This window comes from Doryrhamphus excisus, chromosome 3, assembly GCF_030265055.1.
Source record: "Doryrhamphus excisus isolate RoL2022-K1 chromosome 3, RoL_Dexc_1.0, whole genome shotgun sequence".
In the NCBI taxonomy this organism is placed as follows: domain Eukaryota; kingdom Metazoa; phylum Chordata; class Actinopteri; order Syngnathiformes; family Syngnathidae; genus Doryrhamphus; species Doryrhamphus excisus.
In genome coordinates, this window is record NC_080468.1 from 9,268,719 (window position 1) to 9,286,311 (window position 17,593).

Below are 17,593 nucleotides of genomic sequence, written 5' to 3' on the forward strand. Positions count from 1 at the left end.
TCTTTGATTGCACTGGGCAGCTTCACCTTGAAGAAGGGAGGCGTCCACATGATGTCCAGCCCAAAACAGCATCCTCATCTCACGCAGAGATTTTTTAGCTGCAGCAGATTAGATTTCATCCTGTTGGACATCATCCTGCTTTGTATGACTTTGAGGTAAGTCGTCTGGGTATTTTTACGTTGTAGTGCATATCTTGTAAGGATGTGCTGTCACATTCTTCTTCATTGCGTTTGTCCACCTCAGAGGGAAGCCGTGAGGTAGCACCTGTTCACATGGCAGCCGAGATGAGCTCCTCACGTGCAGCTTTGTCGTTGTGCGCCCTCAGGTGAGCCAAACAATGTGTAATTATACTTTATGTACACAAGCGTGTGGTAAAATTATACTTGCAACTTCAGAAAACATTGAGTATGTACTACAGTATTAAGTTCACTTTCTTCTTACATGTTTCAATGGTGGTGATGCTGCAGTACCCCACCAGAGAGTGCTGTTTTTTCTTTTTGTTATTTAATATATACGTAATACATTTTTCATTAAGATATTATTAACAAGTATCTAACACAAAGTGATGATTCTATAGCAACATTATGATGCAAAAATAGATAGCTGTTGGAGAATGTTGTCAGCACCTTTTGTATTTAATACAGAATAGTGATTTGATTTGTTTTTACTTACTACAATGTATTTTGTATTTAACACAAAGCATGACTGATAACCTTGCCTCCAGTGCTGCCCACACTCGTGTATGAATGTTTGGTGGTGGTCAGAGAGACATGAGCGTGAATTGGCAGTTACATTTCTTTCAGACTTCCTTAGGGCAGCTGTAGCTACAGATATAGTTAACCACCACCAGTGTGTGACTGAGTAATACTGAGGTTCATGTATTTTTGAAGCGCTTTGGGTGCCTTGAAAAGCTCTAAAATCAAATTGTTTATTAATAGCCTAAGTGGTTAACTCATAGGCTACATAGCTAGGAGACCTAGGTTTGATTCCTCGCTCGGGATTCTCTATGTGGAGTTTGCATGTTCTCCCCGTGCATGCGTGGGTTTTCTCCGAGTACTCCGGTTTCCTCCCACATTCCAAAAACATGCTAGGTTAATTGGCGACTCAAAATTGTCCATAGGTATGAATGTGAGTGTGAATGGTTGTTGGTTTGTTTTCGCGACCAGTCCAGGGTGTACCCCGCCTCTCGCCTGAAGACAGCTGGGATAGGCTCCAGCACGCCCGCAACCCCCATGAGGATAAGTGGTAGAAAATGAATGAATGTTTATCATTAATATTATTATTGTGACTAATGAAATATATATAATATATAAGTTTATAAGTATATAAACCAACCTGTGAAATCGCCATAAAGGAAATACATTCGGTCCTCACCACTTTGCATTAGATTATTGTTCATTTGTGGTTGACCACAGTCAATTAGTCGTCAAAATATGCATATTTAACCAAACCGTACGTAATCTTGGACTAAACCAAAATCAACCACTGGGGTCTCAATTGGCTAAACTAACAAAAATGCAAATATTGACCATTCAGAAGATGCATTCCAAGACGCAATATGTAGTATTCAACGCTGGTCACCAGGTGTCAGTAATGTTACATTGATGAGACAATTACCACAGCAGGAAGCACGCTGTCTAGAAAAAACAACTAGGAACTCTCATAATGCTAATGTGTGAGTCTGTGTTATGTCTTATTTATGTCTAATGCGTCGTCATGTGTCACTGTCGTCTACTGTACTGGGTAATACAAGTGTACAGGTGACTGTATGGGTGTTATTTCACGTCTACAGTGGCTGCAGTGACCTTTGTATACATTACAGGTTTCTGAAACACACTTGTTCACTGTTTGTGCGGATGATCAACACATCTGCACACTTGTATGAAGTGAAAAGTTCTATATACTGTATATCCAAAAATGCACAGTGTCACCGGCTGTATGATTATGTCACATAACCTCTGTCACTGTGAAAGATGACTACTGTATTTGTGGTTTTAATGTATTTCCAATTAACAATAAAATATAGTGACATGTTTACTGCAGGGCGGCACGGCGGTTGAGTGGTTAGCACGCAGACCTCACAGCTAGGAGACCAGGGTTCAATTCCACCCTCGGCCATCTGTCTGTGTGGAGTTTGCATGTTCTCCCCGTGCATGTGTGGGTTTTCTCCGGATACTCCGGTTTCCTCCCACATTCCAAAAACATGCTAGGTTAATTGGTGACTCCAAATTGTCCATAGGTAAGAATGTGAGTGTGGATGGTTGTTTGTCTATATGTGCCCTGGGATTGGCTGGCCACCAGTCCAGGGTGTACCCCGCCGTGTGTCCAAAGTTGATACGATTGTTTCATTATATTTTCTTTTTGCAGGTGTCTCCTTGTCCTGCTTATGACTGTACAGCAGATTGATGCAGTAAGCCTACTATAAACCATAAACATACATACTGTAGCTTACCACAGAACAGCTGCACTATAAGTATGTGTACATTTTTTCTTCCTACTCTGTTGACACATTGCTACGACTGTTTAATCGAATGTGTTTGCATTACAACAACCTTGCAATGTATTATCATTTCTGTAATTACAGTGCATAGTGAAAACCACCGCTTTTCATTATGTCAGCATTCTGTGACACATTGTTTTAATACACAATGTAAACTTCATCACTGCAATTGTGGTTTGATTTACTTTTATTAACACAGGCAGTGCAGCTGTACCGAAATAGCAGACCTATTAAAAACACATATAGCTCAACTTGAAGCACAAAATCGTTGTACTTCATGATGTGGTTTGCATTATTGTGTTGACATTCAAATCTTATATTAGGTGTTTTTGGTCGCTATTTGTTGTTAATACAATTCAACGTAACTAAACACACAATACACACTTTAGGGCTTTCCCTAAAGTTGCGAGGCGGTATTTACGCATGTTACACAACATACTGTACACATGTGCTGCTTTGTAGTGCAGTAATCCCTCATTTATCATAGTTAATAGTACACAGAATATTTTTGTAGTTAGAGTATGAAGAACCTGACTTCATCCATCTTCTATGCGGCTTATCCATCATTATTATCGTCATATACTCACACTTATGAAGTATGAATCGGCAATGAACTATAAATAACATGCATGTTGGGGGAGGAAACCGGATCTCCTGACTGTGTGGCCAACTTGCTAAGTACTCGGACACCGTGCTGCGTATGACTTGCTAAACATGATTTTTACCATCATTAGAGCCCTCTACACATGAAATAACGCCCCTCGATATGATTTCATACAGTAGATGGTATTGTAACGTTGTTTGTTAACACACCACATACTGGACTGTTGTACCAGGGAATAAGAAAACATAACAAGAGAGATCAGTGTTGCCAACTTAGCGTCTGTCACTATATTCACACTCCTTTAGGTACTCTTTTTTCCCCAACAAAAACAGGAGACACCAAGCACTTTAAGGTGGCTAATATTGAGTCTACTGTATGTTATGCAAAGCGAAAAGTGCAATAGGTTCAGTTTCAGTTTCTTGTGTATAAACTAATTGTAAATATTTGGTCCTGCTGGGAAAAACATGTCTGTGTTTGTTAGCGCAGTAAAAAAAACTCTGCATTTGGAGGTGTAAAGTGGCTTGTCAGCAGCCTCTCAAAGTATTTGGAGAATGATAACACTTGCACAGATCTCGCCTCAAGGTCAGGGTCCTTATTTGGCCATGTCCATTTGGGAGCGCTGACCTGTTTGAGGCTTTGCCACAGTCTACTTTCCCAAGGGAAATTCTTGTCTTCGTGTCTTCGTTCTCATCATAGTGAGAAATGGCAGATGTGGCCTACACAGGACAATACGTCACTTCTGCACATTAATATCATGTCACATCATAGACCAATTGGGAGCTTCTTGTTGATTTTGTCTTTGTTTTTCAGGGGAAAGTTGAAGGTCCATGTGAGGGGAGAGACTGTTCTGTGTGTAAATGTCTTCCTGCCAAAGGTGCAAGGGTAAGAAGTGTCATACACACCAGTACTGTAAGATGAAAATTATTCGGCTTTGCCAGTACAGTCCCACTGACTATGTGGTTTCCACTCACAGATAATTAATTTCACCAACCAATTTCACCCATGTTAGATGTCATTGCAATTCATTTTCAGCAAATATCTGGTTGATACATTTGTGTTTGTACAATTATGTGAAGAAGATTAAAGAATCGATAGGGCTGTCAAAAATAGCAAGTTAACAGCAGTAACTAATTTGTTTCACAATTGTTTGTGTAATTAATGCATCCACATCCTCTCAAGCCCAGAGGTGTATTTAGTCATTTGGGGGCCCAAGGCAAACCTTGTCATTGGAGCCCTCCACATCCTTCTTTTTTCATTTGTTATTTTAATTTTTTCAAAATTATGTAAGAAATTACATACAAAAATATGTCATGTAGGGCACTTTATTCCTACTTTGTTACAGTTATATGTCAGCTTTAGTTCAGCTTTAGGGTGTGACAACACAAAGATTAAAGATTAAAGATCCCCAAAACGCTGACAAGCAGAGTGGTGTAGGATGAACAGTCTTTAATGGCGGGTCCAAAGAATGCTGAGGACAAGAGGAAAAAAATACAACATCAACGGTGCAGGAAAGAAATGAGCAACCAAAAGGTACCATGAAAAAAGGTAAAGGCATTATATATTGCAGTAATCTAAGATAAGGGCTGACAGGGTGTAACTACCAGACTAACAGGAAGGCAAAAAAACTGAAATGACAAAAAAACACAATGAGCAAAGGTGAAGACACCAAACCAAAAACAAAAACAGAGAGAGACCAATAAGGTGCTCACCTGCAGCAACTAAACAGTGTCACTGTGGAGCGTAACAGAGTGGATATTCTTATCACTCAGTAAGGCAACACTTACCGCGGAAGTACAATTTGCGGCATTAAAAGGGTACCTATTATGCTTTTTCCCAACTTCTGACCTATAAATGTAGTTAGAATGTCAAAAGTGTCTGTATGCCAACGTTTCGGATAATGAGGTTTACACATGTGGAAGTGAGCCATGAAAGAAACATTCAGGTATTCAGTTAATAATGTGAGAAGACAAGAAATAAATGCATTGTGGAACACAAAACCTGAGTTGTGGATACCAGCATTTTGTCACACTTCTGGTAAAACAAGCATATTTATCTTTGGCACCCTCTGCTGGGGACTTTAGATAAAGTGTTTGGGAAGATGGATGAGACCTGTATTACTATTAGCATTCTCAAGTGGAGTGAACTTTTCCAACCAAAACTGCAATCTATTTTTTCATCTATATTTTTATCCAGATTTTCACCAAGATTGGGTTATTCCTCGCCACTTGCTTTTGACCGAGATGCTTTAAATTTTGTAGGGGGCACCAGGTAAACCAGGCAAGCAAGGACCTCTGGGGCCAATGGGGCCATGGGGCAGTGGAGGGCCACATGGAGAGAAAGGCAAACAGGGAACACAAGGGTCACCAGGCCCAGAAGGATTCAAGGGAGCCCGGGTAAACAGATCATTAGTTAACTTTCCTTAACATTCTAAAAACATGCTAGGTTAATTGGCGACTCCAAATTGTCCATAGGTATGAATGTGAGTGTGAATGGTTGTTTGCCCTGAGATTGACTGGCAACCTGACCAGGAACTAGGGATGGACACAAAACCAGTATACCCAGGAGACCCTAGTTAGGATAAAGTTGCACAGAATGCGGATGGGTAGTTGCAATTAAGTTGCACAAAACACCAATTAGCTTTGTTTTTGTTACATTTTAGGGTAACACTGGGGCTCCAGGTTTTCCTGGTAATGATGGTTCATTGGTGAGTAACCCACTTTCACTTCTTCTTCTGCAGTCTTTGGAAGAACTTATTCAAGTATTTTTTTAGGGTCACCCTGGAGCAGCAGGTGAGCCGGGTTTGCCTGGAGTGGATGGCTGTGAGGGGGCAAAGGGTCAACCTGGTTTCCCTGGTATTCCTGGCTTGGATGGTCTCCATGGTCCACCTGTGAGTAGAGCATCATCCACTTTTGTATGAAATATTTTAATATAAGATGAAGAAAGTATAATACATATTAGGATGTAAATATAGTTTTTATATAGGCACAAAGCCACTTTTTCATCATCATTAATAGTGTCTCTACTTGTCAGGGATCACCTGGACCAAAAGGACAGAAAGGAGACCTCTTATATGTTGATTCCCTTCCCGGACTCCCTGTAAGATTACATTTCTTTGTGTTTCATGGCATTTTTTTAATAATTCAAGTCGTCTCTACTATTACCAGTCATGTTTTTTTTTATTGTTTTCTTTTTTCCAGGGAGATCCTGGTAGACCTGGAGATCCCGGTCTGCCTGTAGGTTTTTACTCATTTGACAGTAGTAAAAATAAAATCCAACAAAAATGCTGGCTTTCAGCCAGAAGATACTATTTTTTTGCAAAACATATTTCACTCTCTGACTCTATTACATGAAGTCAATTGGTCTTTTATTAATCCAGGGGTCAGTCGGAGTCACTGGACCAAAAGGCCACTTTGGTGCTCCAGGCCCATCTGGGCGAAAGGTAGATGCCCTTTTTATAAGTGATACATTAACTATTGAAATAATACCCAATCTGGTGTTTATTGCCTCGTTTAGGGCTTGGAAGGCCTTAAAGGTGCTAAAGGACAACCAGTGAGTAGCTGCTGTATAATCAGGAAGCCACAAAAATTAACTCAGGTTCATTTTCAAATGATTTATTTTGTACAGGGTATCCCTGGACGATCACTGCCAGGCATAGACGGTGACGAGGTAAGACACCAATTACAGCAATGTGTGTGTATTTGTGTTTTGCAAATATTGTCACTACTTTACTTCCATGTGCTGTACTAGGGTGAACAAGGCCCACCTGGCCCACAAGGACCAGAAGAAGTGATAGTGTTTCCTCCAGACTTCCTTCCGCCCAAAGGCTACAAGGTGTGTGCTCGTCTTCAGACTTGTGGTATGGTACTCGGCTCTTCTTCTTTCTCTTTGGGTTTTTCCCTTCAGGGGTCACCAGAGCAAATCAACCACCTCCATCCAACCCTGTCTTCTGCATCTGTGTCTCTCACACCAACTACCCTCATGTCCTCCTTCACTACATCCATAAACCTCCTCTTTGGTCTTCCTTCTACCAATATATTCACTATCTCTCCTCTGGACATGTCCCAACCATCTCAGTCTGGCCTCTCTGACTTTATCTCCAAGGCCTCTAACATATAATGTCCCTCTGATGTACTTGTTCCTGATCCTATCCATCCTGGTCACTCCCAATGAGAACCTCAGCATCCTCATCTCATCCTCAGCTCTGTGTTCTGTCTTTTCTGTTTTGAACCAAAAATTTAAAACAGATTATTTGTGCAGTCTTTGTTGCGGTTGACTTAGCGCTCACACTGGTATTCTCGTCATGGGACCAAATACTGCACAGTTGGATATTTTTATGTTGCTGTATATATTTACAAAAAAGCTTTGCATGGTTTTTAAATTGTATTACTGGTCCATGTCCATTTGAGCTGAACTCAACTGCACAATTGTCATGTTATGATCTATCATTCTTTTGGACACATTCTCTTCTATTATCAATAAAGCCCTCTTCTGTGCTTCATGTTTTTGTGCAGGGTGACCGAGGTCTTCCTGGACCATGTGGACCAAAGGGAATACAAGTACGCTATAAACATGTGGCACAGACAAAGGATAAATACTGGAAAATTAATTATTATTGTTCTTTTTGAAGGGTGGAAGAGGGGATGTGTTCAGTCTAGGAATGAAAGGAGAGGAAGGAATCCCTGGTTTTCCTGGACACAGGGCAAGTCACTTCATAATGACCATGTACTGTATGCACAGGAAGCCTACAATACTATTTTCTTCTATAGGGGTTTCAGGGGTCTCCTGGTAGGATTGGACCACCAGGACCTGAGGTACAATCAGTGATAGAAGAATAAACATTTATATAGTCTTATTGTGAGATATTATACAGTAGATATTTTGGTACTTAGGGTTTACCGGGTGAGAAAGGGCTTCCGGGGCTCATTGGAAGACCTGGACCAAAGGTGAGCTCTCAGAGTTGAAGTGAATATTGGAAGAGAAGTTTAATCTCAAGTGAATATGACTTCTGTCACGTTGACCAGGGCTACCAAGGAGATGAGGGTCTGCCTGGTCCCTTGCAGTATTTGAATGGGAGTAGCCTCAGAGGTGAGATGTGTACCTTCTCAAGTAATGCACAAAGATTATGTGGTCACTTATATCATCATACGCATGTGCAGCACAGTAAATAGTATATAATATCAATATCTCGTTACATACGTACAGGATTATTCAATATGTATCATATATTTTATTATCTGTCTTGTGTTACATACACAGGTCCAAAAGGTGAAAAAGGTTATCCTGGAACTCCTGGACAACCAGGTGACCCTGGATTTATGGGCATGGTAGGACCTCCTGGCCCACCAGGATTAACACTTACAGGTTCGAACTCACCTGCATTACATGATTTTTTCCATACAATACACAGTGGACCTCAGTGACAGTATTATTTACCTATGAGGAGCTTGGATGCTATTTCCTATATACAGTTGTCCTTCGAATATTGCGGTTAATTGGTTCCTGGCCAGCCTCTGCCATCTCTGTGTGGAGTTTGCATGTTCTCCCCGAGCATGTGTGGGTTTTCTGCGGGGACTCCGGTTTCCTCCCACATTCCAAAAACATTCTAGGTTAATTGGTAATTGGTGACTCCAAATTGTCCATAGGTATGAATGTGAGTGTGAATGGTTGTTTGTCTATATGTGCCCTGTGATTGGCTGGTGACCAGTCCAGGGTGTAGCCACCCACTGTCTCTGAAGTTGCCTCCAGATCACCTGTAACCTCAATGAGGACACACGAAATAGAAAACGCATGATGTTTTTTTCCTTTCACAGATGGCCCAGGCCCCCCTGGCCCACGAGGGCCCATAGGTCCCAAGGGCTTTAAGGGAGAACCAGGGAGATATCACGACTCAATCAGTCCACTCCCTGGACCAAAGGGAAGAAAAGGTATCCGTGGAATTAAAGGTGTGACTGGACTTCCAGGGGATCCAGGTAAGAAAAAAAACATCTTTATGTCCTTGCTGCACATGACTGAAATAGTCAGTACTTGATGAAATTCCGACTATGTTCTGTTTGTGGTTTATCAAGGATGCGGAGGTGAGTATGATACCATCATTTGAATCAACTATTAATCTGTATTAATCTTTATCGAAATGACTTTATGTTTATGTTTGTATATTGGCTGATTCCATAGATTATTTATGTGTGCCTGGTGACAAGGGTGACCCTGGTGATGATGGACCTAAAGGACCACGTGGAAATAAAGGTCTCAAAGGGTATAAAGGTGCAAAGCCATGTCTTTGATTGTTCAAAATGTATGGAATAGACCTGACCCAATTTCCATACATACTGTAGAACTACTGAACAACATAACCAATGTATATGTATGTATGATAGCAAATATTTTATTATGTCATCTTCAGGTTGTCAGGGTAAATGTGAATGTCGGTTCAGCCAAGGACCAATTGGTCCCCCCGGTCCACTTGGTGATCCAGGATCTCCAGGATTACCAGGAACTCCAGGATTTAAGGGGGATCCAGGACCGAAAGGACAAGAGGGTCCCCAAGGCCCACATGTGAGGACATGAGGAACGCCATAGGAACCTTGTGTTCAAATGCAAACTAACACAATTCAGTGATATATTACTTCTGCAAAAACACACATTTGAACACAACTTTTGTTGCAGGGGATTAAAGGATTTTTTGGTCAAAAAGGAGTAAAAGGCCAAAAGGGATATTCCATTGTCACTGACATCAAAGGTGAGCATAGCCTCAAAAGATGTGAAAACATCTGGACGCCTCTACACTGCAATAATAAAACTTGGAGATCATTTTATGATTTAAAGGTGCAAAGGGAGACAGGGGAGATCCTGGATATTCCGGTTCTACTGGAAAACCAGGTATACCAGGACTAGATGGTCGCCCTGGACAAGATGGAGACCCAGGACCACCAGTAAGTGGTGCATTTTTACAATTCTAAAACTGTGTATGACTTAATTATGGATGTACACTTTTTGTTACCAATCAGTCTGATCATAACTAACCAGACCTGATCACATTGCAGGGTGACGGGTACATAGGGGTACCTGGTCCCAAAGGAGACCCGGGCATAGTTGGTCCTAATGGGCTGCCAGGGCAGGTTGGTCTTCCAGGTCCTGGTTTCCAAGGGCCCCAGGGTCTACCTGGACTGAAAGGAGACCAGGGGTATCCAGGCCCAAAAGGAATTTCAGGGCGAAAGGGTCCTCAAGGTTGATACGTCTCTATTTGCACAGATCTTCCTCACCTCACATATGAACTTCAGAACTCGTGTTGTCACTGTATTGTCAGGTGACATTGAGCTATGCTGTCATGAGAACGGGACTGGACTACCTGGTCCTAAGGGAGAACCAGGTTCACCTGGTAAGACAGTTAGTCTACAGAAACTACCTACCTCACTTCAGTCATTATTGGTTCCTGTTGCAATTCAATATTCTTGTTATCTTGAATCTGTATAGGGATTCCAGGTAATCCGGGAAGGAATGGAATCCCTGGAGCCCCGGGACTTCCAGGCTCTAAAGGCAACCAAGGAGATTATGGTGGAATTGGAAGGACTGGACCTCCAGGTTATCACATCTTTATGTAACAGAGGAGATGAACGGTTAGAGGAAAACATAACTTAGGAATGATTATTTAAAACAGGGCCTCAAGGTTTAAATGGGGATCCAGGTGACCCTGGCCCTCGTGGAGGTAGTCTTGATGGGCGACAAGGCCCTCCTGGAACGCCAGGTCAACCAGGGAAGAAAGGTTCCCCAGGAGATGTTCTCAATGCTTTGCCAGGCCCTCCTGGCTCCCCTGGTCCCCCTGGAGTCATCGGAAGAAAAGGAATTTTTGGAAGACCAGGAAACCCAGGAATTCCAGGTAAGCTTAGGTGCCATGAGTAAAATCTCAATATTTGTATATTTCCGAAAAAACATCATGGAATCACAGGAGTACAAGGCAAACCAGGACAACCAGGTCGAAAAGGAGAACAAGGGTTCACTGGCGATCGTGGAGCTACCGGTCTTCCAGGCCTACCCTGTGTAATATGTGAGCTTACTGGACCTCCCGGACCTCCCGGGAACCCTGGACAGAGAGGCATTCCAGGTGAGTACACTGCAGTAAGACAATTATGGATATGATTTGACAATTTAACAATCTGTCGGATATTATCTACCATTCCACTGAATATTTATTTTAATGTGACGTAGGCTTTCCTGGTCAAAGGGGCTCAAGGGGAGATATAGGTCTACCTGGTCATGGTCGTTTGGGTGCACCAGGCCTGCCTGGTCCTCCGGGTTTACCAGGCCCACCAGGACCCAGAGGACCGTCCGGTCTTCTGGGAGATCCGGGGTCTGATGGCTGGCTAGGACAGAAAGGTGAACCATGGCAAATGTCCAAAAGAAAGAAACTAATGAAAAGTGTTGTTTACGCCTGGACTGCCCAGTCAGAGGGGCGTGCTTACTTAATCCTGCTAATTAGACTTTTCTTATGATTCATTAAGGTGAACGGGGGTTCCCTGGTAGAGCTGGAGTCAGAGGTTTACCTGGACCCCCTGGACCTCCAGGACCCAGAGGGATTCAGGGGGAAAGAGGCTTTAACGGTCGACAAGGTGGCATTGGAGAAACAGGATATCCTGGTATTAAAGGTATCATGACTACACTGTATGTGTTATTATGGACTCTTACTGTAACCTTAGTATAGCTGTTATTGTTCCAGTGGTTTACAAGCCAGTCTAGTACATATTTAAAACCTGTTCTCCATTCAGGACTCAGAGGTCCACAAGGATTACCTGGACCACAAAGACTGTTTAACGCAACCAAGGGCTCACCAGGCTTACCAGGCCCAAGAGGACAACAAGGCCCACCAGGACCAACAGGCAATACAGCTATCAATCTCCTAAATGACCGATTATAATAAACACCAATCAACATCATTTTACCATAGCCCAAATACATGTTCAATATCTTTTATGATTAATTAAATGTGTCTTGTAGGTGCAAAGGGCCAAACAGGACGGCCAGGTGATCCTGGACCAGAAGGGTTGCCAGGTGCACCAGGATTCAAAGGTGATATTGGTGTTCCAGGCAGGCAAGGGATACGTGGAGATCCCGGATCCCCTGGATTGAAAGGTTTTCCTGGGCCAAGGGGATATCAGGGGCTTGATGGAAATCTGGTACAGAAAATATTAATAGAAATATTGCTTTTATGAAATGAAACAAATGAGGATATTCTTACAACAGACATACCTCAATGACGTCTGTATTTTGTCTTTTAAAGGGAGATCCAGGACCAAGTGGATTCCCAGGAATCACGGGGGCTCATGGACATCCAGGTGGAAAAGGTAAGTGAATGTATTAAAAGTTGGCCATAAATTGCAAATCTGAAGTCATTCATATATGATGTTATGGAGGTATAGCAAATTGGACTAACTAAATGAGATAAAACCTACTCCAGGTGAACAAGGAGAATCCTTAGGACAACCTGGACCACCAGGACCAAAAGGACCTCAGGGCGAGAAAGGATTCAGTGGTAAATTTAGAAAATGGTACTCTGAAGGGACAAAGAAGTGTAGTTACATCAGATGTACAAGAAATATGGCAAACAATTGACTACTGACTACTAATGCCTCCCGTCCCTTCTATCCAGAACCATTTGGTCCTCCGGGGAATGCAGGCGATCCAGGTCCAAGAGGATTTGCAGGAAAACCTGGCCAACCAGGCATTCCCGGAGAACCAGGAAGACTTGGTGGACCAGGTTATTTTCAATGACAATTTGAATCGTGAGCTGCATGGCGGCCAAGTGGATAAGTGGTAGAAAATGAATGAATGAATGAATGAATTTGAATATGTAAACAATGAACAGTGCTGCTCTTTGTATGTCTAAAATTTAGACTCTAAATGCAAACAGCAAGCTTTTCTATTTTGAACCAAGTACTGTACTTTTTAAAAACCCTAAATACTGTATGATTCTTATTTTATTCTATTAATCTATTAATTATGCTGGAGTCCCTTGTTTATATAAATGATTTTACAGGTTTCCCAGGGCTTCGTGGCCCCCCGGGCCATCCAGGTGCTCCAGGTGTTCAAGGAGATACTGGTTATGTCGGTCCTCCAGGTCCACCAGGCCCAAATGGACCTTTAGGTAATATCTTGTTTTGACTCAGATTTGTTTTTAGATTGATAATATATGGAAATTGTGCAATGTTAACAATCTTTGGTCGTATTAAAAGGACTCCCCGGGCCTCCGGGACTTTCGGGACTGGATGGATTAAGAGGACCAAAGGGTATGAAAGGAGCAAAGGGTAAGGGGGATTTAAAATGTTTGTTATTTAGTATAAATGTGTACTGCAGAAATATAGAAGAGGCCACGTTAAATGATTAATGTCTCCACTCACTGAGATATATCCTGTTTCTTAAATATATTATGTATTTATTATTTACTTCCAGGAGTAGGTATCCCAGGCCGTCCAGGACCAGATGGCTTTCCTGGAGTCAGAGGGTCCAATGGACTGCCAGGGCCTCCAGGACCCTCTTTTCCTGGGCCGAAAGGCTTTATGGGTCCACCTGGTGACAAAGGTATCAACTAGCTGTCCTCAAGACCTTAACTGAGAAATTAACTGAGAAAATTGATATTGTTGCCTAATCTACTATTTGAGCCTTTGATTGGTCAGTAATACTGTAAGCATGTGAATTATGAACAACAGGTGAATGAAGTAATGTATCGTATGTATACATGAGGGCTTGGTGATGTTGGGCATCTAGGTGGAATTCTGGGATGGGCGGGGGTGTGCTGTGGCCTCTGCCGGTGGACAACACTGATAAGTCACAGGAATTAATTTACATTTCTTTTATTAGGTTTACCAGGTTCGCCGGGTGAAATTGGATACCCTGGGAGAGATTGCGAAAAACCTTCGCTAGGACTCTATGGAGATCCAGGATATGAAGGACCTCCTGGGCCACCAGGTCTGTGCATGTCTTCCTCGGGTGTCTGGATACAGAATTGGATTTAGAATGAGGTGCATGTGAATTAGCTTATCACTGATCTTTTGCTTTTTTTTTAATTCAAATAGGTCTTCCTGGACCGCAAGGTGAACCAGGTGACGCCATTTTGTACAAAGGAGATCCGGGGCCAATTGGCTTACCCGGGGCTCCTGGCTGGAAGGGAGATAAGGGCTTTCCTGGACCTCCTGGACCTTCGTATTATCGAGGAATTGATGGACCAAAAGGTGAAATCTTGAAAAATAACATTTCACGGCTATTATAGTATATCCACCTGTGCTTGAGCTGAAATACACATGTACAGGTGAAAGGGGCCCTCCTGGCCCCAGAGGTTCTTTGGGAGCGAAAGGACAGAGAGGTGTCTTTGGACCCAGAGGAAGGAAAGGAGTACCTGGCCCACCTGGAGACACTGGTCAGTAGCACAGTGAATGCTTATTGTGGACCCTGCTAGATCAAAACAGAATGTTTGTCGTTGTACAGTAATGCTGTGCAACTTAGAATAACGATATAACATGCAGGTCCTAAGGGGGGCACTGGTGATTCTGTGGCTGAAGTCCCAGACAAGGCTCCTGTTGGGCCCCCAGGACCACCTGGTTACCCAGGACCCAATGGATTCCCAGGTGCTATGGGCCCACCCGGGACTTGGGGACAAAAAGGCAAGGGATTCTCATATGTTTATGTTTACATGTGGTTACCAAGAAATACCAGGAAAGAAATGAGAACCAACCAACTACCAACCAACTACAAGTCAAGATGTTCTGTCTTTGTATTTTGACCTATTCAATGTCTTTATTTATGTTGAAGGCAAAAAAGGTTCCATTGGATCTCGGGGCCTCCCTGGACCACCAGGCCCTGCTGGACGCAATGGTCCTGTTGGAGAACAAGGAGATGATGGCCAGAGAGGATTTGTTGGGCCTCAAGGTGAATATTACGGAATTCAATTCAATTCAATACACAGTAATTGCTAACCACTCGACCGCCGTGCCGCCCTGGAATTATTATCTTCTTACTAATTGCGTCACTCATCCATCCACTCTCTAGGCAGCCCGGGTCCAATCGGTGATCAAGGTGCGCCAGGTTACACAGGGACATCAAGATCAGGCTTCCTGTTGGTTCTTCACAGTCAGTCAGTCCAGGTGCCGCAGTGTCCTGAGGGTAGCCATCAGCTCTGGGCTGGATACAGTCTGGTCTACTTGGAAGGACAAGAGAAGGCACACACACAGGACCTTGGTAAGTAAACATCGTGGAATGAAACGTTTCCCGTCAATCTAAATATTTATATTATATTTATATTCTGTAGGTCAAGCTGGCTCCTGCTTGCCAATGTTTTCCACCATGCCGTTCTCCTACTGCAACAAAGCTGCGTGCCACTACTCCGCCCGTAATGACAAATCCTACTGGCTCTCCACCACGGCCGCTATACCTATGATGCCACTCTTTGGCCAGGAGATCAGGGCCCACATCAGCCGCTGTGTGGTGTGTGAGACGCTCTCACCTGCAGTTGCTTTTCACAGCCAGGATCAGCTGGTTCCTACTTGTCCATCAGGTTGGAGGAGTCTGTGGACAGGTTTTTCCTTCCTCCTTGTGAGTATTCACACAAATGGTTCTAAAAATCATGCTATTATCTTCTCTGAGTGTGTATTTGCTGTGTATCTCCAGCACACAGGGGCAGGCGACGAGGGCGGAGGTCAGTCTCTGGCATCCACTGGGAGCTGCCTTAAGGACTTCCGAACTCACCCGATCATTGAGTGCCAAGGAGCACGAGGTTCTTGTCACTACTTTGCCAACCTATACAGTTTTTGGCTGACAGTTATACGTCCCATTGATCAGTTTGTCACCCCGAGGCCTGGTACCATCAAAGCTGCTGAGAAGCAGCGACGTACAGCCAGTCAGTGTCACGTCTGCCTCAAACAGTAAGGAACTCTGGGCACACGATGGTTGATTAAAAATAGTCATGAGTTATATTATGGACTTTAGAATTAAACTTGGTAACATTTTTTTTACATGTATAATGTCACCGGTGCTTCTCTTGACACGGTACCTCATATTTCTGAAAACTGTCCTCAAGGATACTATTTTGTATTCTAAGATTCTAATCTAAATTGGAACCCACAATTAATTCATTTTTTAAATGCATATATACTGTATGTATACAGTAGGCTCCAGCCTCTATGATCAAACACATAATTGACATTTTCCATTTTCAACTGCACAGGTAAGGTTTTGCATACTATTTTAACTACCATACAAGTGTAAAAAGAAGTGAACTACTGTTAATAATAAAACTTAAAAACATTCTCTATTCACCCTTCTTATATTTTATGTCTGGGAGGTGACGAGCGTCACATAAAAACTAGAGGTCGCTGTTCTTTTATCGTTATTGTTATACTTACCATAGTGTACCTATTCTATGTCAGAATAGTTTGCGTTTATTGTAGGGTTTTATTGGTCTGCATTACATTCTATAAATATTATTAAACATAAAACAAAAACAAAGTTACAACAGCCAAAATGGAAAAAATAGCAGTAATTGTACAAGAATATATTCAACATATTGAGAAAAAAAGTTGTAATCTAATAAAAAAGTCATCATTTTACAAGAATAACATCACAGCATTATGAAGAAAAAATACATCATTTTAGTAGCGCATTGTGTATTTCAAATATTAAAAAAAGTTGTCTTTTAAAAGTCGTAATATTATGCGAAACTAATTATGGAAAAATTATAATGTTACAAGAATAAATTCAAAATATTTTGTTAATAAAGACATAGTTAAATGAAAAAATAAATCTGGGAAAAATATCAGAAATTTTACAAGAATCAAATCAAAATATCAAGCAAAGAGAAGTCTACATTTTATGAGAATTAAGTTCCAATTTAATTAGGATATTAGAATAAATGTCATTTTAGTAGCATACTGATGAAACATTATAGAAAAAAATGTGATTAACATGAGAAACAAAATAGAATAATAGGATTTGGGGGGAAATTTGTTTAGCGACAAAGTTACAATATGGGAATCACATCCAGTTTCTCCTGAGCTCTGAGGCACCTGCGGTGCTTCTGACAAAGTGAGTGCTCCTCCTCGGGCAGGCAACATGGAGGCGGCGCCCTCACTTCCACCTTCTCCTGAGCTCCACCGCACCGGTGGTGCATATGTTACCGTTCATACACGGTAAGTCAGGGGCCTCCAACCAGTCATTTATTATGAACTCGTATACGGACAAAATCAGAAAGTGATGTTTCAGCAGTTGTCCGGAAGTCGGAAGTAGTCCAGAGCGCTTGGGAGTGTAGCCAATGACAGTGGAGTGGCCGTGCCCGGAGGCGGGCCATGGGTGAAATAAATGATAACAGGAAATACAGCTGGAATAGGTGCAGATTCTGGAAGATCTAGAACGTTTTCTGTGCGGGTTATTGTGTGTAGCTGCTCTATAGGAATCCACAACTCAATATAAAGGGCTTTAAATTTAAATTTAAATTTAACTGTGGCATTTTG

General features: G+C 42.3%; 1 protein-coding gene across 1 annotated transcript; it reads left to right on the plus strand.

The window, feature by feature from the left end:
• The first annotated feature begins 19 nt into the window (after nucleotides 1–19).
• Nucleotides 20–16,362, plus strand: LOC131126566 (collagen alpha-4(IV) chain-like). Its single transcript, XM_058069238.1, has 48 exons — nucleotides 20–155; nucleotides 244–325; nucleotides 2,368–2,410; nucleotides 3,915–3,986; nucleotides 5,363–5,497; nucleotides 5,764–5,808; nucleotides 5,875–5,991; nucleotides 6,135–6,200; nucleotides 6,302–6,337; nucleotides 6,481–6,543; nucleotides 6,618–6,653; nucleotides 6,729–6,770; nucleotides 6,852–6,935; nucleotides 7,616–7,660; nucleotides 7,732–7,803; nucleotides 7,871–7,915; nucleotides 7,994–8,047; nucleotides 8,126–8,189; nucleotides 8,361–8,465; nucleotides 8,915–9,073; nucleotides 9,170–9,178; nucleotides 9,276–9,365; nucleotides 9,505–9,656; nucleotides 9,768–9,840; nucleotides 9,927–10,033; nucleotides 10,145–10,328; nucleotides 10,408–10,479; nucleotides 10,575–10,682; nucleotides 10,759–10,977; nucleotides 11,047–11,202; nucleotides 11,307–11,474; nucleotides 11,600–11,743; nucleotides 11,864–11,974; nucleotides 12,093–12,271; nucleotides 12,376–12,439; nucleotides 12,553–12,627; nucleotides 12,745–12,852; nucleotides 13,132–13,239; nucleotides 13,328–13,399; nucleotides 13,545–13,673; nucleotides 13,953–14,060; nucleotides 14,168–14,323; nucleotides 14,401–14,508; nucleotides 14,615–14,752; nucleotides 14,901–15,017; nucleotides 15,138–15,326; nucleotides 15,397–15,680; nucleotides 15,756–16,362. The coding sequence occupies exons 2-48, from the start codon at nucleotides 273–275 to the stop codon at nucleotides 16,011–16,013; spliced, it is 5,022 nt and encodes a 1,673-aa protein (XP_057925221.1). The 5' UTR covers nucleotides 20–155; nucleotides 244–272; the 3' UTR covers nucleotides 16,014–16,362.
• The last annotated feature ends 1,231 nt before the right edge of the window (nucleotides 16,363–17,593 follow it).